At 39.9% G+C, this 23248-nt stretch overlaps 1 protein-coding gene across 3 annotated transcripts in view; it reads left to right on the forward strand.

Moving 5' to 3' along the window:
• Nucleotides 1-978: 978 nt before the first annotated feature.
• thada (THADA armadillo repeat containing) overlaps nt 979-23248 on the forward strand; it is a 79744-nt gene continuing 57474 nt past the window's right edge. For all 3 annotated transcript variants that reach the window (XR_010804044.1, XM_066678684.1, XM_066678685.1), the window contains exons 1-24: nt 979-1111; nt 1776-1856; nt 1944-2050; nt 2344-2480; nt 2884-3032; nt 3112-3144; nt 3283-3331; nt 3488-3678; nt 4017-4111; nt 4206-4429; nt 5140-5843; nt 6208-6362; nt 7453-7608; nt 7733-7840; nt 8490-8613; nt 9109-9254; nt 9661-9892; nt 11010-11145; nt 11240-11376; nt 11496-11627; nt 12458-12609; nt 18760-18869; nt 21234-21366; nt 23032-23154. Coding sequence is in view for 2 of the 3 variants with exons in the window: in XM_066678684.1 (XP_066534781.1) it covers nt 1784-1856; nt 1944-2050; nt 2344-2480; nt 2884-3032; nt 3112-3144; nt 3283-3331; nt 3488-3678; nt 4017-4111; nt 4206-4429; nt 5140-5843; nt 6208-6362; nt 7453-7608; nt 7733-7840; nt 8490-8613; nt 9109-9254; nt 9661-9892; nt 11010-11145; nt 11240-11376; nt 11496-11627; nt 12458-12609; nt 18760-18869; nt 21234-21366; nt 23032-23154 (3606 nt within the window). In the remaining variant the exon portion in view is untranslated. The remainder of the gene's footprint in view (nt 1112-1775; nt 1857-1943; nt 2051-2343; nt 2481-2883; nt 3033-3111; nt 3145-3282; nt 3332-3487; nt 3679-4016; nt 4112-4205; nt 4430-5139; nt 5844-6207; nt 6363-7452; nt 7609-7732; nt 7841-8489; nt 8614-9108; nt 9255-9660; nt 9893-11009; nt 11146-11239; nt 11377-11495; nt 11628-12457; nt 12610-18759; nt 18870-21233; nt 21367-23031; nt 23155-23248) is intronic.

Raw genomic sequence — 23248 nt, forward strand, 5'->3', positions numbered from 1 at the left:
CAAAGTGGTTCTGAGCGGGGCCTTCTCTGCTTTGCCGACTTTACCGGTGTGTGCCCCATCCTTATTTTAGATATTAGCGTGTTATGTATAGTAAAGTATAGACAAATTGTACTTCAAGCTGTTCATAATATTTTCAAACTCATTCATTCATTCATTAATCATTGAGCGCAAGGCGGGAATACACCCTGGAGGGGGCGCCAGTCCTTCACAGGTCAACACACACACTCACACATTCACACCTACGGACACCAATCCACCTACCAACGTGTGTTATTTGGACTGTGGGAGGAAACTGGAGCACCCGGAGGAAACCCACGCGGACACGAGGAGAACACACCACCCTCCTCACAGACAGTCACCCGGAGGAAACCCACGCAGACACAGGGAGAACACACCACACTCCTCACAGTCACCTGGAGCGGAACCCACAACCTCCAGGCCCCTGGAGCTGTGTGACTGCGACACCGTGCCGCCCATATTTTGAACTAACTGTGTTGTCATATAAATTATAATTTAGTGGATGATTTTTATTGTATATTTTCATTGTATATTCCTTCAAATAATTCTGCATTAGCTCAAATTAGGAAAATTAATATTAAACCAATTTTCATAAATTGCACAAATTCCATAAAAAACATTTAAATATAATTATTTAAAATCTAATAATTTCACATAAAATGTGAACAGTAACGCCAAGCTGAAGTTGGCAACTTGAATGTTTATGGGCAGGTCACAAAGAAGATAATTTTTTTGGTTTTTGCTGTTTGGGACCAGGTGAAATTGAAAGTGTGAATGCTTGTTTGTGCAAAAAACAAAAAAACAAAACATGAATGAGAGAACCATAATATTTCCATAAAATATACAATTTTAAAATATTTACTACTCTGATTCGTACTGGTAGTTGCTGTAGTTAGCAAGTAGAGACTTTTACTTTGAAAAGTAAACCCGGTTGCTCTCGGGCCACGCTTTCCATGTTGCTGTCACTCGGTGTGTGAAGATAGTCGTTTTCTCCGGAGAAACCCGCTGCGGATCCTCGGTACCTGGCAAAGTGTCATCCGAGAAGGCTTTATGGGGAATGTTTGAATACTGCTGACGTTAGCACTCAATTAACGTGAGTTTAGTTTGGCTGAGCCTCAATTGTCGCCCTACTCCCTTCGTAGTGCTCTGTGTTCGCGGTTAAGTCGTTGTCTTCTACATTCCAGTACGTTTCAGTTGTTTAATAGAGAACAATTAACCAGCTGTTGCTGCACGAGTACTTGAATATCATAACTACACTAGCTAGGTGTTCCATGAGCTGTGTAGTGCACTATGTATGGAGTAGGGATCAGGGAGTCGTTTGAGATTTAGCCTCAAATGGAAAGTGTTTGGGACTAGCTCTGATCACCGTTTTTTTTCTAATCTCGCTCTCTCTACATAAGGCTGTCCAGACCATGTAAAAAATAACTCAGTGCTATCAGTTACCTTAGAGTCTTTATCTAGGATATGTCTTGTTGAAGTTCATTAACCCTTAAAAAGCTCAACTCACTTTCTCATAAGTATCCCACTCTCACTAGATTGTGTAGACCTCAAATGTGGACTTTCTGTTCAGCTTGTGCTACGTTCCCTCAGGTTTTCTTCCATGGCTTTTATTTTTGTACAGTGAAACACACCAATGCTAACAGGGCTATGTGGTCCACACGTGCTTCAATACAAGCTGCAGAAAAAAATATATACCTAATGGTTTTCAGGTTGTTGGCCACCCTGACAACAGCTCACTTGCCTTTGTTTTGGTCAAGATTTAGACATGGTGGTGAAGAAGAAAGCCCCCAAAGTGGAGGCTGTGGCCTTGGACAGTGCCAAGATGGAGAAGCTGAGAGGTGGGTAGTGACCAGTGCGAGTTAATTTAGGTTTGAAACTATCTACCTTACTTTTACAGGATGTCTGTATATCTCTCTCTTGCTCAGCCTCCCTCTCTGTAAATGGTGACCATGGATCCAGGAAGCTTGCTCAGACACTAAAGGATTGTTTGGCCTCCACTGATCCAGTTTATCAGATCCAGCTGGTTTCTAAGGTGTGACGGCAGTGATGTAGTTAAATTATTTATATCAGAGTCTACTGTATAATTAATGTGCCTAGTGAATGTGAGCCTATGAACCACGAATACATGTTAACACAGAAACATTTAGGTTATTAATATATACAAAATGTGTGGATTAGTTTTAAAATTGGAATAAAAATGTTTACATCAGCCCTAGAAAAATATGAATGTGTGTACGTGGTCATTTTATACATGAACTTTGATACAGTTATATTGATGAGTGAGTTAATATTGTAACATTGTAATATTGTATTGTAATATTGTAGATGGGGTCCATGTTGGGACAGCTGAAGGGTCAGATAGAATCAGACCCAGACGCCTTACTCCTGGTTTGCCTGAACACTATGGCAGACATCTACATTACACTGCAGGCAAAGAACGCACTGAGGAGGGCCATTGCCAGGTAGGTTTATTCTTGGGCATATGTCTTCATACTCCTTCTATAGCTTTGAGATCATAAAGTTTAAGGCGTGTATTTGAAGATGTTTCACCTTTGGTTCATTCAACCTCCTCACAGACAGTTTCCTGTGCTTGTGTTTGAACCCACAACCTCAGAACCCACTGCTGGTGTTCTCAGAACAGCTCAGACATCTACATTGTTTGTGTTTAAGTGTTTAAGATTAGCTTCTAAAGCTTGCCTTGTGGTATTGAGTGTTGTGTGGAATTCTTTTTTCTTTTTCTTCTTTTTCTACCTAACTTCACTTTAGACCAAATATGAAAGAAATGCGAAATTGATCTTTGACTTTTGCACAGTACTGTATGTTGTAGAGTATCTCTAATTTCTTTTTCCACGTCTCTTTCTGCAGTGCCCTGAGTAATGTTCCAGAATGTCTGCAGGAGACGGCAGTGTGCTGTCTGTCTGAATGTCTGTTGACTTCCCTGTCTTCTCTTGGCCCAGAGCATTATTCTCATTTCACAGACTGCATTGCTTCATGTCTGGATGCCTTCCCCATTGGTATGTCAACTATTTCAACCATATTAACTGTAGTACTGTTTTTGATTTGATTAAAATTATGCAATTGTCTGTTTCACAGGGGAGAGATGTATTCATCGTTTGCTGAGAGAAGGTTCGTTTTTCCCGAGATTTTAAAGCAAAATGTCTGGGTTTTGTATGTAGAAGTATAAGGGCCTATGTATATAACATATGATATTATTTTTTTGTGTCTGAACATGTCATTGTATCATTCTCTTCTGCCTTCATGTAGTCTTACAGTTTTTCCAGAATGCTGTAAGTGAATACCTAGAGCTCAACAGGTAATACAATGACTTCTGCTTTAACCATTACTCAGTAACTGAATGATCTGTTTGTTTCAAATTTGATGTATATTAGCTGCCTCATAATAATTATAAGAAAATGTAAATCCTTTCTGTTGTTCTTTTTTTCGTGTGTGTGTGTGTGTGTGTGTGTAGGGGTCTAGCTGGTCGGCATGTAGCCCAGGCACAGCTTATGCAGTCTTGTCTGGCTGCTGTTAAAACCTCAATGCTGGTGGTTCAGAGATCTCAGGGCATAATTGGCACATGGCTGGAAATGCCAATGACCAACATTCTTCAGGAAGCTTTCAGTGGACTACTGCAATGTTACACACACCTCCTGACTGATGGTAGGTCTGGGAAACCAATACAAAAGGCATGTATTTTTCAATGCCTAATACAAGCATAACCATTGTGACTTCAATGACAACATATTTGGTCTAACACCACATTCACATTAGAAGGTAACTTGTCATTTCTTATGATAACAGACAATTTGTTGCCACAGTTTGGTGGCAAATGACACCGGGACAAAAAAACAAATTGAGCCACAAAATGTTCCTTCTGAGGATTCTTGGGACATTTTGCAGAGTCATACTGTCTGAGGTCCCCACACTGCAGGTCACTCAGGCCATAATTAATCACGTTCTAAATCCTGTTCTGAAAATCCCTTTCTCCCTCTTTTCAGAGGAGTTTATTCAGGCAGTGCAGAGCACAGCTGGAATGGCTGTAGTATTGCTTATAAGGTCTGTCTTGGGAAATGCAGATGATATAGCTGACACAGTGAGTGACATCTTATCTCAATGCATTTAAATTAGTGACTTCTGATATGCTTATATTTGTGTGATATTATTTATGATTTATATGTGTATTTCAGGTAACAGGTCTGTTGCAGTGCTCAGAAAAGCATGTGGGCACTGCTCCCCAGTGGCTAAGGGAGAGCTGTGCTGGACTGTATGTGGGTAGCAGGCCAGCTGCCGTTGCTCTAAATCTGAGCCACGGAGCCCTAGCTATGCTCAGCTGGAGAGGAAGAGCACTAGGCTTGCAGGCTGAGAAACTGCTCCTCCTCATACCTGATGTCATTTTATCTCTGGACACAAGGTGAGCAACCGCACATAACTAAGCTTATAAATATGAGCCTACAAATAGAATTACAAAATATAGGGAATAATCCAGGGAATAGTAAATAATAAAATGTACACAATTGCCTTCTAATCCCAAACTATGTTAGTCATTGCACTGTATTTAGTACATTTAGGAACTGCTCCACAAGGGGGTGATATTGTGCTTTGCATCAACAGAACTTTGAAAAGTATTGATAAGAACATGACAAATAGACTTTTGTTCTATGGATAAAAGTTCTAGAGAAGGCACATTGCAGGAACACCTTCCTGATGACATAGTGAATGTAACTTGTACAGTGGAAGAAAAACGTTCTTTGTTTCCCTAAAACAGATAACAGTATAATCATGCTCCTTGCATTATTTGTTTCCTGCAATTGAATCCCAATTCTTGTGCTAAATTTGGACCCCCAATATTATGAGGGTCAACGATGACATTATGAACAATAAGGGGAAAATTATGTAGATTTCTTTTCTCCAAACTATTCCTGTAAATTAACACACATTTTATTTTTACACAAAGAAGAGTATAGATTACTGAAGGGTTTTGTTTCACAGGATGATATATCTTCCGAATGAATAGTTTGTAGCTCCGTTAAATTAAATTTCATTGTGTTTCTTGGTAATGCAACAAATGTGATAAATCCTCTGTTTACAAATGAGTTTCTGATATTTATCTCGGTGTGTCAGAGTAAAGGAGTCCAGCACAGCTATGGTTGTGGCTCGGGTGCTGACCTTGTGGAGCAGTGCAGCTGTGGATTGTTTTCAGATTGATTGTCCACCACCTCTCCTCCACCAGTCACTCCATGGTGGATGCCCACTTCCCTCACGCCTCCTGCAACACATTTACACACACTGGGAGCACCCACTAGATGGAGTCCGACACCAGACACGCACCCTATTCCGGAACTTTCTATTGCTTCACCAGTGCTGCAGTGCCTACACCACTGATCCAACTCATGACCCATATGTCACTCAGCTGACCCAGGGCCTGTTGGCTTTGGAGTGGCATGTGAAGGGAAAGTACGGTGCACTGGCCTGTCTGTCAGAGCACTTGGGGGCTGAATACATTCTTAAGCTTGATGCTTCTCTGCCGTCCAGGCTTTTAGGTCTGATGGGAGATCAGACATTAGCTCCGTATTCTAGCGAGCTACTGGAGAGGCTCTTTGTAAGTCACAAGACTCAGCTGTGTGGCCAGATAGGGGATGGTCATGGCTGGATGGATGACTGGCACAGAACTTGGGTGGCGCCACTGCTGGAAGTGTTGTGCACAACCAGGCAGGATCAAACCACATACATTCTGGACTACTTCCTACCCAAACTGTTGCGCTGTAGCCCAGCCAGTTTAGGGCACATGGTACAGGCCCTACAGGAGATGCCACCTGCCTCACAAGGTAAGGCTCAATGAGCATCTGCAAACAAATTAGCACCTGTTTTGTAATAGGGCTGGAAGATTTGGCAAAAAAAATGTTGTCATACTGAAAGGTATATGCACAATACACAACACTAATCTACTAAGTGTGTTCCGTTTAATAAAGACATTGAGTCATTGATGTAAAATCCTGAATAATGCCCACTGTGGAGCATTTTCTTAAATGCTAGTGTGTGAGTGAATCTGTGAGTGAGTGAGTGAGTGAGTTACAAACCAGATCCAAAATGTATTAAATAGAGAAAGATTTTTGCCTAAGTTGATTTACTCACATACAACTTTCCTGCTTGCTTTGTTTCTTCCTAATTGTTGTGGCTGTATATCTGTAGGCTCTGTGGATAGCAGAGGAGCGCTGGGTGCTCTCATGACATGTCTGCGTGCTGCCAGGGCTCACGGAGTGCTCAAGCCTGCAGATGACCAGCTGTGGGGGGGCTTGGTGCCAATCCCTCTGCTGAGGCAAGCTCTGGTTCACAAGCATGACCAGGTGTGGAAAAGCCAGAGCAGTATATTTAAGCTCAAACTAACTAGGCCTGTCACAGTCAACTACAGCTGTTATGAAATGTTTAATTAAATTTTTTAAATTACTGATATTACTATGAAGCATATATAAAACACTATAATGTTCTGATCTTTATGTTTGTGGAACATATTGAAACTTTTATTTTTAGCTACAGCCCTTTCACACTTTCAAGCTACATTTGAGTGTAATAATCAATTATTTATTGATTAATTTACATGAGTAGTATTAAAGGCTAAGTTTATGATTGTAATCAAAACCATTTGCTGTTCTCCAGTGTGTTTATGTGCTCAAAACTGGTCAAATATGTTTACGACACCCCAGTGTCTGTAAATGGGTAAAAAAATCAAACGTCTCGGTCCCATATGCAAGGCTTTCTCTCACTCTCTCTGCTCATGGAAATCTGGAGTAAATTCTTTTTTTTTTTTTAACAATGGAGAAAATTCTAAATGTAATAAAAAGCACGACCCAAGATGAGGATATTGCTCTACTCCTGCTCCATAGCTGGATAATGTTGACTTATTATTGCTGCAATTTGGGAGACAGCTAACTGCATTACTGAAGGTGCTACAAATCTAAACAACCCAAGTTACAAATTCTGTGGTTTCTGTGGTAATTCAAACAGTGAATAAAATTTTACAGGCAAGTTATTCTTCAGCCATGTACAAGCAACAGTCTTTTTCCCCCTCAAATACACCATTCCACACCTTAAAAGACACAGAGCTTTTTAAAATATTTTTTCCCTGTCTGAAACAGCATAAATGTTCAGTTATTTGGTGTATGTACAAACACAGAACAACTTGATTGCATACATAAGTAATTGCTTTATTAGTCTTCATACAAATTAATCTGTTACCTCTTGTGTAGTGTATCATTTAAATGAGGCTTTATGCCATGTGTTTTGCAGTCTGCTTGAATGGCTGTATCACGATAATTAGAAAAGCTTGTCTCATCATTTTATTTTCCTGGATCCTAACAGCTGTGCATAAACTGTAAGACTTTTAACAATTTCTATACTGTGAAGAAACTGTATGTTTGTCTTCATGTGTGAGGACAGGTGCGTATGGATGCCCTTGGCTTGGTATGTGAGAGCCATCGTAGCACAGAAACCCTCTCCACACATGAAATTGAGTTGATCCACCATTTTCTGTCAAGCAACCTGAACAGCCAATCACCTGGAGTCAGACAGCAGACAGTCAGCCTTCTCAAAAAGGTCTGAAATACACACTTCCTCTCAAAAACCTGTAATGATGAATGTTTTTTTTGATGCTATGAGTGACTGCATGAGGCTTTTGACATATTCTCTTTTGCTCCTGTGCTCTGTGCTGCAATTTTAGTTGCTGTGTAGGATGAAGGAGAGCACTCAGTCACTTCTGAAAAGACTTGCACAAGAGAGAGACCAGCAGCAAATAGCGAGAGACCAGCTCGTCCTCAGAAACTACAAGGTGCAGTTTTTGTCTACGTAGCTGAAAGAGCAGTAGACAGGCAGCACATGTGAATAGGTTTATTGGCTGAACCCCTTTTTCATACATGTCCCTGAGTGCTGTTCTCCCCTTTTAAACTTTTGTTCAAGCCTGGGATGACTTGGGGACGATTACTTAGTGGAATAAAATTCGTCAGGGTCTGTTAAAAATAATATTTTGAAGAGCCCAATGGAAAAGAAATGAATTAGGAAATACTGACCTAAGCTGTGTGGAAAGCCAGAAAAGCTTTGGAGCGTTGTGAGAGGGCTTAGATTAGAGGGCTGCTGAGGGACAGTGATAAGTGGGAGGGAGGAGGAAGACAGACCTAGATAACAGAGGAAAGAGAGATGTGTTTTTCTGTGGGAGTTGCTCTGGGTCACTTTCTTGGGTGGAGATTCCTGGATGCTCAGCTTCAACTATGATTTAACTCCCTTATCAATTATTTGAGCACATAATTGGAATATTTAATCATTGTAATTATATGTCATAGTAGGATTACACATAGCATGTATTGGCTTAAGTTTGTATTAGTAAGGACATTTTTGCAATATATCATTTCAGTGCCTTGAAGGAAAATTGTCGTGTGTGTGTGTGTGTGTGTGTCTCTCTCTCTCTCTCTCTCTCTCTTTAGGATTTCCTCTACTGGTTCTGTGAGAGACTTTTCCAGGTGCTTCAGCCTGGAGCCTCTTTCTCCAGCTGTCTGGTGACTTTGCAGTTGCTTGGAATAGTGGCTGATCAGCTTTCTTTCAGCACGGGTAACAGAATGACCTTATCTACACATCTATCTGCATAAAAACATTTTTATGTCACTTTTATTATTTATTTATTTATGAAATTAAAAGCAAAAAAAAAAACTGATCCAGCTAGTGGATTTGACATAGCTGGATATGATTCTTTTTAGGAAGGTGGGGGTAAACCATTAATTACACATATCCCTACATTGTGTTTAATTAAATGGTGTTGCCACTGATCTATTTCCAATCACTACGCAGTATAGTTCGGGGCAATTATTGATAAAATTGTCTTGCATATAAACCGTGATTTAAACAGTCTTTCAAGCTCTCATTGTTTTTCTGTGTGGATTTGTTGTGTGATATAAACTTGAAAACTAAATGTAAACCTTAACAAAATGTGAACCTGGATTTCCAGACTCCAGTCCATGGAGAAGAGCAAAGGGAAATATCACAGGATTAAAGGTGGTTTATGCCGAACTGCTAATCACTCTTTGTCTCTGTTTCTCTGTGTATCAGACTCTGAAGTCTTTGCTCTGAGGGAGTGTGTGACTGTTCCTCATGCTCAGGCTGTTCTCTGCTGCCTAGCCAGCAACTTCCTGGAGGTTAAACAGCTGGCCTGTACCCTGCTGCAGAAACTGCCTCCCACAGCAGTAGGTCTACAGGTTAGTTGTAGGTGAAGCATTAAAAATTTTGCAGCTTGTGTTCTTTGAGCTAATAATCTATGCTTAAGTTAGTGTGAGGGGATAACACCCAAAATAATAAATAAATTATACATGGTAACAGACAGCTGGTGTTGGACTCAAGAATGTCAAGTATAATTTTCATTTTTGTATGTGACTGATTTATGGAATATCTGAAATTATAATGTGCCTTTGTTTTGTCGAACTTCAAAACAAATCCAAACACATTCTTCATATCAAATTGCATCTGAAGTTAACAATGTATTTTCCTTTTCTGCAGAGTTACCTAGTTGGAGATAGAAGGTTTAACAGAATCTGATAATTTTTCATTAATATTTCATGGAGGAATAATTTTTAAATATACCTTCTGCATGTATTCTTGACTCAGGAGCCAGAAAAGCTGCAGTCTGTTCTCCAGGCTGCTCTGGACCTCAGTACCAGCACCAAGCCCTTTGACAGTGTCACAGGTGCCCACCTCTTCAGTCTGCTTATACATCAAGAAGGCCTTCAGCAGGCACTGCTTGACTGTTCCCAGAAACAAGGCATCTCCTTACAGCTCCCAGCTGAAATCCAACCTCAGGCTTCTGAAGCCTCTCTTCTGGAGAGGAATACACTGGCAGGTATGCCAATATTTTTCTAGCTGTTCCTTTTATAGAGGAAATTTAGTTTCCATTACATGGCTTTTCAGGCTGGACAATTTAAAAACAACAACAAAAAAAACGTACAGGGGGACGTCGTCTTTATGTGAGCATATGTATCATTGATAAAAATAGTACTGCAAGGATAGCATAGAACTGTAGTGACGTTTCACAAACCTCCAGGACGAATTTTGGTTTCAAATTTGCTGTGTTCTCCCCTTGATTGCATACCCTCTGCATCTTGGGTCAACATGAAGTGCTTACAGAGCCGAATCAATGAACAAATCAGTAGTGTTGGTTCACGGTGGACCTGCTTAAACCAACACAGCTCCAAAAGGAATATGTTGGATAAGATGGCATTCATGATTGTAACCAAAGAATAATTTTATACAATGTTCAATAGATGTTTCCTCACCATTTGCTGCACTCCAGTCTGTTTGTATGCTCGAAACCAGCAGAAGAACCTCCGATGTCTGTAAGGGAGTAAAAAAATAAACTGTCTTGGCCCGTACTAGGCCTTCTCTCTCTGCTCATGGCGGACCCATCTGGCATTTTTTGGCAACAGAGAGAACTCCAAACGTTGAAAAGCCCGAACTAAGATGAGGATATTGCTGTATTCCTGCTCCGTAGGTTGCAATATTTTACTTATTTTCCACACTTGGGAGACGGCTAACTGCATTACCGAAAGTGCTACAAAAGTAAACAACTAAAGTAAATTACCAATGAGCTGCTGTGGTAATTCAAACATTGAATAAAAACTTAGACAATTTGAACTTCAGCCACCTACAAACGAGAGTTATCCCAAACCCCCCCCCAAAACCATTACTAGCAAAGCTCACTTTGGAATCACTTGTCTTATTAATAACTGTTGGTTATTTTAAATAGAGTATATTTTAAACATCATAACAGACATCAAATTTGCTTTACATGGTTTATTTTATATTACAAGTATTTATTTTATAGCTTTGGACTGGTATGGACTAGGTTATTTGAGGGACTTTTATGTGTGATTGTGATTCGCCCATTTTCATGTGGATTGTGTAAATATTCATAGCTTGTCATCACTGGGCTGAACATTTGTAATCAATCATATTTCCAGTAATCCTGTTGTTGATGGCCTGTCTGAAGTCTGAGGTAGCTCAAGCTGAGATGTCTCTGCTGCAGGCAGCTGCTTCCTGTCCTCTGTATGGCAGAGCTCACTGTATTACTGCAGCCTTACAGCAGCTCAGTGCTGGGTATAGTAATATTATCACTCATGCAACACCAAATTATACAAAAACTCAAACACATCTGTGTACTAATTTAATTGTATTTAATAATTATACTTAGATCTCTCCAGCTGTGGATTGAATGGAGGGATGTTGTGACAGACCTCATTGCACTGTGCTACAGGATGTCGGATGTGGTGTCACCTGTTGTCCAGAGCTCCTCGCCAGAGGGTCTAATTCCTATGGATACTGATTCTGGTAGAAACTTTTGATGTCTCAGTGTCACTAGTATATTTCATGGGCTTTATTTTATAGGTTTAAAGTTTATACAATTGTTTTTATACAACAAGAATTAGTTCTGTGTTTTCCTTCCTCAGAAACCTCTGCTGGCCTGCAGAGGATTCTCCAGGAGATCCAGCCTCGAGACACCAACGACTTCTTCACCAGTGCCCGAGAACTGGATTCTACCTCTGAGGAACAGAGACATACATTTCAGGCCAATAGCACAGGTAAAAAAATCAAATACCTTTCTTTTAAACCATTTTTAAGCACTGAGAATATGTTTGAGGTTGTGCAGCCCATTTACAGCCCAGAGCATAGCTCACAAATTACATAATAGACAACAATTATGATGAGCTTAAGGACTCGACAGAAAATTTAAGTGGACATATGCATACTACCCAAAGATCTTGTAAGAGCAAAATGTCTTACGTTTGCACAGATTTTTTTTTTTATCAGGGGTGGCTATAGAGGGTATTAATGTGACATCACAGCTGGCTGGAGTCACTGCAGTGGCAACATTAGTGTTCATTTTTTGTTTGTCTTCACTGCATTCAAAATGAAGAAGAGCAGTTTGCAGTTGATTTTACATGAATTCTGAGCTGTATTTTTGCAGATAAGAAAAAAGCTAATGAAAATAAAGTAGAAGAAAATGACACGGCAATTAAGTAAACAATGTGTCAGTGAATGCCTCACTCCGGATATACCTAAAAAACGCCACTGTAGGCCAAAATGTCTCTCATAATTGGGCTGTACCAGTTTTTGCAGTTTTTCCTAAAGGTCGTTGTCTTAATGATGGGGCCTTTCAATAATGGCAGTGGTTCTGTGTAAAACCACAGACACTCAAATAATTTTAGCATGCTTATGGGAATTTCTTAATTTAGTAGTACTTGTTTTGGCCGCTAGAGGGCAATTTAGGCCTGCCAAATTATTAGACTGACATATGGCAGCAAATATGGCAACAAATTATTAGTTGCCATATTCACAGTATTACTTTGGGCTAAGACTTGAGAGTATGATATCAGTTGTTGCCTTAATATTTTGTGTGGTTTCTGTGTAGACCCTAGAGATGAAGCCTATAAAGTCACTGCTCAGATGGTGCTGGTTTGTTGCTGGAGAAGCATGAAGGAAGTGTCCATGCTCCTGGGGGAACTATGTCAGAGCATGCCCTTACATACACAAACCCAAAAAGGCCTCATCACTGAAGAGCAGGTCAGTAAAATGTACGTACACACACACACACACACACACGTGTCACTTGGTGACAAAGATGTTGAATCCACCCCAAAATACTGGATCATAGTGTAATGTAAATTATATGAGATTGAGTATATTGGAGAATAATACCTCATACCTCAACTAGAGAAAGTTTTAAGTAACCTGATCTTTTAGGCGCAGTTTGAGTAAAATGGGGCTTCTTGGTCATGGCATTTTCAGAGTTCAGGGTAAGCATGTCTCTGGAGAAACAATGAAACAGCTGTCAGGAAAGGGCTATGTTACTATATGGGATTTACTATTTATTGAAAAAGAATACATTTATATATATCTGCCCGTTAAGCCAACAGCACATGAGCAGATTACTTTTAAATAAAGCAGAGTACAGACCATCTAATAGCTAAAGGATCATGGCTCACTACATCATTTGGACGTATAAGTCTTAATGTGCAGGAACAACCTAAACTATTGTTTTAAAAATAGCAGGTCTAAGATCAGTGTCCATGTTTATGACACCTCTCAGAGTGACACACACACCTACGGACACTTTTGAGTCGCCAGTCCACCTACCAACGTGTGTTTTTGGACTGTGGGAGGAAACCCACGCGGACACGGGGAGAGCACACCAACTCCTCACAGACACAACCATATATATATATATATATATATAAAAAAATAAAGCCAAGATATTTAGAATTTGTAAAAAGATTCCATCGTGAGATGTTTGATAAATAAATATAGACCTTGAGGGTGAACACCAGCTGTCAGTGAATAGAGAGGTGTGTTTATTGTCTGTGGTATAGTGAAGCTGTGAGACCCCATGCGGCGCCCACCTTCAATTAACATCCGCCCTCGTTAGCGCAAAGCTTTGATTTGAACTTGCCCTGCTGTTTAATGGCCCCAACTGCTTTCTGCGCTTCCACATTTTTTCCAAATAGTTGCCCCTGCCATCAGAGGCCAGCTACTACTTACACATGCTATGTGTATAGCTACTACTTACACATGCTATTCAACAGCATCTAATTCCTGTCAGTCATCCTCTGTCAGTCATAGCACCACCAGAACCCAATATCATCTATAACACATACTGATGCACATATACACACGCCTTGTGCTTGGGAACAAAGTGTAGTGTATGTTTAGCTTCTTGTGAATGGCCCATGTGAAGATATTCATGCAATAGTCAAAGTGTGAGAACATATGTTTGCCTTGTGTTCAGTGGTTAACACTAAAGGAAAAAATAGGTGAGTGGGTGGGAGAAAAGGATTCATTTGGTAAAAAATCAAATGTACACAATTTTCTACTTGACAGATGCAGTTATTTAGCCAAGACACATTTGGTGTCCACATTTTGTTGCCATAGCTCAGGAGCTTTGAGGATATTGTTGCTAACAATCTTTTTAAATCTGCTCTAAACTTCTTGTAAGGTGCTCAAACTACATCACAATATTCAGTGATGTCTTTCAAAAAATTTCCAGTGTGTTTTGGAGCTGTAAAATTGAACCAGTGTAGGTGATTGCTTTCACAATAAATCTTAATACCGTACTTTATATAACTTCTATTATATAAAATTTTATAAATTATGATATGTTTTGTGGGTTTTGCACTTTCCATTGGAACTCATTATTTTGCGTGGCTCTTAATATAAGACATTGCTTTGGCTACAGATCTTTCCCAGACTGGTTTCCACAGATTGCACAAATAAGAATGAGGGTTTAAATTGAAAACTGAGTCTATACCTTCCATTGTCAAGTTACTGTAGCTTTTGTGCAGTCTTATTTCATGCAAGAATGACTGGTTAATGAAGAAATTACTGCTGCTGTCTGTCTGTGTACAGCAGGTCCAATGTCCACACAGTTGCTATCATGCTTTTTGCAGCTGACTGGGGCCTATCATCTTGGTTCCTCTTTTAAATATCATTCCTTCCTTTAGTATTCTGCCAGAAAGCTTATGTTTCCACTTCTTTTTCCCCCTGGTCCATGGATTAATTTTGTAGGATGGCTTGGCATATAAAACAGAATGAAGCAAGTCAGAAAACCTGTTATTGGATGATTGTGCAAATGGTTAAAGATGGGAATTCAATGGCCTACTGCCAACTATGGTGTATCCCTCAATATAACATTGGTATTACTTGTGTTGTAATAGACACTTTGACTTGGAGAATGACCTCATTGCTTCAACAGATGGAGTGGAATTATTCAGTGATGTCACGGCTGTGGTTACCAAAGTATTTCTATATGTTACGTAAAGGATGATCTAATGATGTTGATAGAATCCAAATGGCTTGAGTGTGTTTGTGTGCGGTGTTGATGGCTGAACCCTACACTGCTACTGATCTTTTTTGCCAGGCCGCCCTTCGCTGAAAGGTCAGTAAAGGGCATGTGTCTTTATGACAGTTAAGGTTGTCTTCAGGAGGTTTTGTGTATGTGTGCGTCTATTCTGTCAGTCTTCTGCGTCCTGTTATGGTCCGCCGTTACTAAGGAAACACAGCAGATGTTTCTGTGCTGCTGAGACACCATGGCAACTACAAACACATTCACATTAGTTATACACATTGTGACGGTGTACAATTCCTCATTTTTTCATTGTCCTTGCTGGAAACAAAGTGACAAACTGACCCACCCTTACACCACACTGGGGCACTCCTTCGTCATCTCGGTTCCATAAAGGATGGAGAGTTGACCGGTTTTGAAAAACCTGATGCCTTTGTAACCCAGGTTATAAAAGCCTGATTTATTAAAAGAATATTTTATTATTAAAAGGGCATAAAAGTTGAGTTAGACTGAAGCTGAAATTGAATATGAAGCATAATATAATAATTGAAATATTATAAATAAATAAAGACACAAATATGTGAGGAACAGAAACTTTATTCACTTAAAAAATAATTATTTTATATATTTTTGAGAATATTTAATTTGTTTAGTAGTACGTCACACGCTACAGCCAATAAGGTGATTGACTACGTTGATAAGCGCGGGTAATTCTGCTGATCTGGACCCAGTTTTTTCTTTTGGGTCGAGCAGCCGTCGTGAGCAGAAGGCAGCTGCAGAAGAAAGGAGAAAGATAGATTAAAATTTGGATTTATGTAGTAAAAAACTGCAGTGTTACAAGTAAACCCTCTTTAGATTAGATCACCGAGCTGGTGGACCTGGGAAGCCCTCCGTGGCGAAGAGGAGTGTTATTAGCTGGTTACACTGAGTTTTGCATCGGTGAGTTAATTTAGTAATTACTGCGCTAGCCGACTATGCTACGCTAACCATGCATTTTCATTAGGATTATAGTGATGCCTGTGCTTAAATGTGTCAATATAACTCTTTATATAATATAATATATATATATATATATTTATATTATATAATATAATTCTTTATAGCTTATATGAATGATTATTTTTTGGAGATATTTGCCTTTGTGAGCCCACGATAAGCGCGCCACAAATTCGCCCGCGTTGCGAGAATTTAACCCCTTGTGTGCCAAGCAGTGCATTTATCTTTATTCTCTCTGTACATAAATCTCAATTATTGTAAATATGTTCAATTAATTGGTCAAGAAGGTAAATATGTTGTGGGTATTTGTAGTTGAATGTGAATTATTATGTTTAAAGCTTATATGTGTTCATATAAAAAACTTGATGTTGACGGAGTGTTATGACCTATTATAGGTCAGGTTTTTGGGCTAGATTCAATTTGGACCCCCCTTTTCTACATTTGATGGCGAGCCTCCCTGGATCCCGACCCTGGAAGCTGTCCACAAGTGCTGTGGACAACTCTGCTCTGTGAAACCCCCTTCTTTCTATTGTTGCTGAACTTTCACTACTCTCCAGTGTGGTAGGAGAAACACGTACCTTTCCACAGACTGGACTTTTTGCACATACTCAGTTCCAACTGCCCCCTGTGAAACAACCGGACATTAATTACTCATATATGCACACACAGAAAAAAAGGGATATTTTGATATTAATAGATATTGGTGTATAAATAAATATATAAATATATATTTTCTTATTGATATACATATTTTCCTACCCGGGTAGTAGTATATAAATATTGATACAGTTTTCCTATATATATATATATATATATATATATATATATACATATATATATACATATATATATATATATGGTAATAACAGTAATATAAGGTTTATTATTTATATTGAATATCCTGCCTGTTTTTTGTATTTTATTTTATAATATTTTACTTAACTTTTTATTAAAAGGAGGCTAACCTCCAAATCTCAGAGCAGTGGTGCAGTGTCATCTCTTGCGTGGTGTTGTCCTTGGCTCCGTAGACGATCCTAGGTTTTTTCTGATTGGCCCACAGTATTATTTTATATTTCTTGTTAATTAATCTCAGATACTTACCTTTGGAATTTAGCGCTGGTATTTAAATATTGGGAATCTAGCTAAGTCACTACTATTTTCTAGCAATTCGCTACACCTTCCTTTTCTTTGAGTGGACCACCATGGAGGAAGCTTAAGTGTACCTGCCTTCTTTATGCTTCTTGGGAGCACAGCTTTTCCCTTTGTTTGCTTTGGATACCTGACCTAAGCTGGAGTTAAGAAAGAAGAAGCTGCCTGGCTTCACTGTGGCTTTGGCTAAACCTGGATCTCACTCAGATACGCTTTGCCAAAGTTGAAGTTGGCACACCACTCTTAGCTAAACTAGGGGACGCTTGTGAACAGTGAAAATATAAAAAGGCATTGAGGTATCTTTCTCTTTTTAGGAGCACTTGGCTTTGGTAATTTTGGCAGCTACTGGTAGCTTTGCAGGCACGCAACTGATGTGCCTAAAGATGGATGCTCGGTTCCTGGAAGCACAGGGCCACAGGGCTTGGTTGCATCTCCAAACTCAAAGGCTCTGGCTTTGACTCACTGACCCCAGTCAACCTCAGACCAAACCTCAACCTACAAATAATCTCTGTGAAGCCACTCTTATGTTGCCAACTGTACATGTTTGTCCATTGCTTGTTTCTGACATATTGTTGAGGTGACTTTAAAATTTAGCCTGTCTTGTGAGGTTTGGACTTTAGTTTTACATGAAATCTGGGATATAATTGTCGTTTTGACATAGATTTATGATCTAAATGTATGCAAGTCCTCAGAGGGTTTGGAGATAGGAGACTCAATGGCGCTTGCATTTTCCCCTGTTCACTCAAATCTCTATTTAACTAACATTGCTTAATCCCCCCTAGGCCTGAGTCAATGGAATCAAAACAACAAGCAAACAACGGCATTAGCTGTTCAGGCGCTAAGTCTCTTAGCGGTCAGTCGCAGAGGAAAAGCCGCTATTTAGGTTGCTGACCCCGACTGTGTAATTAGCCAGCTGTGGAAAAAGTTGGGAAATATCTTTGCTCACAAATAGTAAAGGAGGAGGGGAAGAAGGTGAAAAAAAAGAAAAAACAGTAGAACCGGCAAACAGGAAGCATCAGACTAAATAAAGTCCCTTTGGAGCTGAAGTGCTTTAAGGGTTGTTTGGAGCACAACATAAATAGGCTTTCCAGAGTCGACCCAGGCTATAGGCTTTAACCACATTCTGCTTGCTTGCCTGCCTGCCTATGCGGAGGTCTTCTCCTGACTGATCTGAATGAGGTGAGCCTGGCAGGAGCAGACACCGTGGGCATGCTTCAGGCACATTTCACTATCGTGCAAAGTCTGGCTCAGACTCTTCCCACCAAAAACCATGGACTGATTAGAGCAAATACAAAGTTTTGACTGGTTTGTTGAAACATGTTTTGCCAAGCATTGGTCTGGGGTTTGTTTGCTTGTATTTTGTTTTCCAGTGATGTGAGGGAAGTGTTACTTTTTACTGACAAAATCCTGGCCTTTATCCCGCGTATATAAATCTACGTCTGAACTCCCTGGTCACCATCACTTTCACCTCTACAGCTTCACCTCTGGGTGTCATCTAATGAACTGTTTGGAGATGGGCTTATTTGAACTTTATTTCCAGGCTGGGTCATATTGCTGGGTTCCTCTAAGACCTGCTATGACACTGGCTTTTACAAATGTGTCTGTGAATTTATGCTTTTATTTATACTGGAACAGGGATTTAATCATTTTGGCTTGATACCTTGTCAAGTTCTGTTCTTTCAACCATTATTTCCATTTGAATTTCTTCTCTGATTTCTTTCTCCTCTCAGGTGGAAGGTGTGGGACAGTACTTTCGGGAGCAGTTGCTTCAGTCTCGCCACCGGGGGGCTTTTGAACTGGCCTACGTGGGCTTCGTGAGGCTGACGGACACGCTGTGCAGGTGAGTCTTACAGCTGGATTAGGTAAGCATGCAGGCGCGATATCTGAAGGTGAATGATGTTAACTACACAAAACCCACTGCCAAGCCTTTCCTGTGTAGCCTTCCACCTACTGCAGCAATAATTAACCTACAGGCTTCAGTGAGGAGTTATGCAGTTCTGAGGCCTCTCTCTGTCTTAGCTAACTCAATAAGGAATGCTTCAGCAGAACTCATGGTTGTCTTTGGCAGCCACATGCATACCTGGAGCGTTCAGGCTCTCCCCAGTGCACTCTCTCTGCAGATAGCCTGGAAGGCAGGCCTGGCCACAAAATAGCTGCTCTCCGAAAGATCAGGAAGTTGGAAAGGCATCCACATCTGGAGCACCGAGCTTTAATGGTTGCAGGAATGTGGCTCTGTGTAAAGGTTAAGGAAATGAGATTTCTTGCTGCTGCTAATGTGACACAAATGGAACCCTAGGCTGGTTACCGCCATCTTTTAGAGAGAAGCGTATACACTTGAGGCCAAAAGTTTACAGTCACTTAGGCTAGAGACGTTCAAATGCAATTCTTAGCTCTTAGTCTTGCAATGGCCATTCAATTTGATTTAATTTTATGTTCATAAAACATTTTATCACAGCATTAGAGGAATGCTTAATATCCCCTGAAAGAACAGGGAAGGTATAGGTGTGGGAATCTTGGTTCCTTATGATGCAGTTCTATTATTATTTTGATATTTTATGCTTAATTCTAAAGTTAGTATGTGTGATTTTTACTCATTAACTGACCTACTGAAAACATACTACATAACAGATAATAGGAAGTAGCACAACATTTTGTAAATAATGGTTACACTAATAAGCTTTAGTTGCTTTTCACCCCCAATTCAGCATATATTGGTTTAACTAACCCTAGTTAAAGAGGTTGTGGCATAACTAAAAATTATGAGTAATGATTAGTGGTAACAATAATGGCATGAGTTGCTAATATAGTTTGATACAGTGCCACATTGGCTGGCTTCTAGTGATCTTGCAGTCAGAGTGTGTAATCTAAGTGTGTGTGCTGTGTGCACATGCTCTTGGCATGGTATCTGGTATGCTGCTTATCCTGCATGTGTGCAGTAGATGGGCTGGAGGGTGGGGGGTATTAGCTCGGCTGGCGACTGTGAGGTGTTGCTGGCTGTGTTTGTGTGTGCGCGTATGTGTGTGTCCTTGTGTGAATACATGCCTACTGGCCAGCCCCAAGTGCCTTTTGAGGTGTTGATTGTTGGGTGTTTAACTGCTGCTTTTTGAAGGTTGTCTTTGTGTTCAGGGTGGTATCTACCATAGTGAGGTGTATGTGTGTGTGTGTGCTCGCTAGGCTGTACTGGGTGGATTGTCTGATCTGGACTAGTCTCGTGCTACTTGTATAACAGCAGAAATGTATTTTCATACCAGCTGCTGGATGTGGGATTGTGTGTCATTGTTTTCAGGATGATAAGTTTAGATGTATGTGTTTTTAAAATGCACATTCTTTTAATACATTTTCTAGTTAAATATTTAAAAAGTTTTTTTTTTTTTTAATAATTGCAAAATATTACAGACAATATTACTATAAACAACTAAATATAATTATATGTAACATCATTATATTTATTGAAATAAGTGTTTGATGTGCACAGACATTGTTCAAAACATTCTCTTGGCTCCCAAGTGGTGCATCCCAATTTCAATATTAAAGTCCAGATGGATGTTTGTCAGATTGTTTGCCTGGAATAACCTCCATATATCTCACACCTGTTCCACACTTCACATCCTCAAATCCATGTCCCTTTAGCTCATGTTCTGTGCTTACTGGGGCATGAACCTTAGACTAACTGCATGCGCTAGTATGTCTGAAAGTGGCTTAACAGCCCAGCTCGAAGGATTAAACTCTTATACTAGGGAAAACAATAGACTTGGTGTCTCTATGCCCCATCAGGTGCAGTTGTGTTTAAAGGTACGTGTATGTGTGTTTGCCCATGTGTGTCTGGCAAAAGGATTTTTCTTTTGATTGACTATATAGATTTTCCTGGATTCTGGATATTAAGTGAAATTTATTTAATTGTATTAACTTTCATTAAAAATAATGTCAGTGCTGTTTGACAGGATGTTTAGGCCAGGATGTTTAGCACTCACTCACTCACTCACTCACACTCTCTCTCTCTCTCTCTCTCTCTCTCTCTCTCCTTTCCCCCACTCTTTTCTCTCAAATTTTACACTCTGTTCTCTGTAGGAAACAAGTCCAATACATTAGATGTTCTTAAGGAAAAACATTACCTTTGGTTTTCCTATTACACTACAAACAAGCATCAGCAACTGTCACTAATTTGTGCAAATTTTCTGTTTGTGTGAATGTGTGTTTTTGTTAGGAGCGGAAGTGCCACTTTACAGCAGTTGCCGTCACTGTGGTTAAAGGAGGTTTTAGAGGAGGTGAAATGCAGTGGCCCCTCTTCTAAGCTGTGTGCCACCCGACGCAGTGCTGGAATCCCTTTCTTTATCCAGGTCAGATATATATATATATATATATATATATTAGTGTTGCACGAAATATCAGCCGCATATATATATGACTATGTATGAAATATGTTGAATCAGGATAGGTACAGACCAACCACTAAGGGTTTTAGGTCAGTAACGACAAAGAAATGTTCCAGCGTGCCATATTTAATCTCCAGGCATCTTCTCTTCTTTACATCTGTTCTTAAAACTGCCATTCCCATAAACAACTGCCCTAGATCAGCATTCATCTGCTGTTAAAATTTCTGAGATCAATCATTGATTTAATTTAGATTTTGTTGTTGAATTATTTCCCAGTGGAAGGACAATTGACAGATTGGAATACTTGCACACTGAAGTCAAGAACAATGAATAAACTATTGGATGAAACTGAGAGGGGGAAATTTTGAATTCAGAGGGAGGGTGAGAGAGGATGAATAGGCTTAACACCTTGCCAGGAGAGTGCGTTCCTGCGGTCGATTCTGGAAAAGGCTGGCCTGCATGGTGAGGTCACACCCTGCGGCTAGCTGTGCAGAGGGAAGATCCTGAGCTCAATGCCGAACACAACTCTGCTTACTCCAGTCTTTCCATCCCTTTTAAAAGGCACATTAAAATGACAATCTAGCTCTGTAATAGAACTTAAAGGGAACCCTGTCTTACAAGACTTACAAGAAATTTTAACTGTGGTGGATATTTTATACCTTTAGTTAGGGAATATAATGGTACCTTATTCGATAATAGTAAATTTTTATCCTCATGGGGAAACTGCTTCTCTGCATTTGACCCATCCTTGGTAGTAAACACACAGACATACGCTAGTGAGCAATTCTTCATTAACACTAGGGGCAGTGAGTGAACACACACACACACACACACACACACACAACTGGAGCAGGAGGCTGCCAACCAACTCGGTGCCCGGGGAGCAGTTTGAAAACCTACAAATATTCACCTCTCCTTATGGGGAAGATAATGTAATGTGTCTTTAGGGAACAAAACTGGACATTAACTGGACTACTGCTATACCTTTAAATGTACATTTACACTGTGTCTTTAATTGACAAATAATGTACCTCTTCCATACCTTGCACAGATGAGTTAAATGCTGAAAACACATTTCATTGTGCCTTGTAAAATGACAAATACATGCACATTGCATTACCACTAATATTAGTACTACTGTTATTCTTTAACAGCGAATTAATACTAATTTAGCTTTATAAGCACATTTAAATAATAACAAAATTGCACACCATATTGAGGCTTATGCGTTTTCCCTTTAAGAGCTTACAGCAAACTTTGTTATGGACCTGGACATTGAGGACATGTCAATGTCCAATACTCTCTCCACAGTAATGATCTGATGTCCCCTCTTTGCAAAGAATGGGGTGTAGTCTTTTAAAGAGGCTTCCCCTGAGGACGAACTGGGAGTGGACACAGGAGAGAATTAGGACATTTATGAGGTTAATTAATACAGTCAGTACCTCCACCACTGACTTATACACACATTCTCTGTTACTTAGTAACAGTATTGTGCTATAAATCTCATCACAACAGTAACAATAATATTTTATGTCGAGAGTAATTGAATTTGTTAAAGCACATCTGTAAAGCTATAATAGTAGGCTGTAAACATTCTGTTTTTTATCCCTTCTGTAACTGTTTTTGCAGGCTTTGCTGTCCTCTGAGCCAAAGTCATCCAGCTGTAGCCTGCTGAAGATGACCATGAGGGAACTCACAGCCCTGGCTCTTCCGAGTCATGATAGAGCTACTGAGCACAGCACTGTCCCACAGGTTTTACACGTATATACATGTACTTAGGAGTGTGTGTGTGTGTGCAATGGAGTCCAAATATCTGAGCCCACTAGAGGTTTTATTTTTGTGATAT

The sequence above is a fragment of the Hoplias malabaricus genome, chromosome 8, assembly GCF_029633855.1.
Source record: "Hoplias malabaricus isolate fHopMal1 chromosome 8, fHopMal1.hap1, whole genome shotgun sequence".
NCBI lineage: Eukaryota > Metazoa > Chordata > Actinopteri > Characiformes > Erythrinidae > Hoplias > Hoplias malabaricus.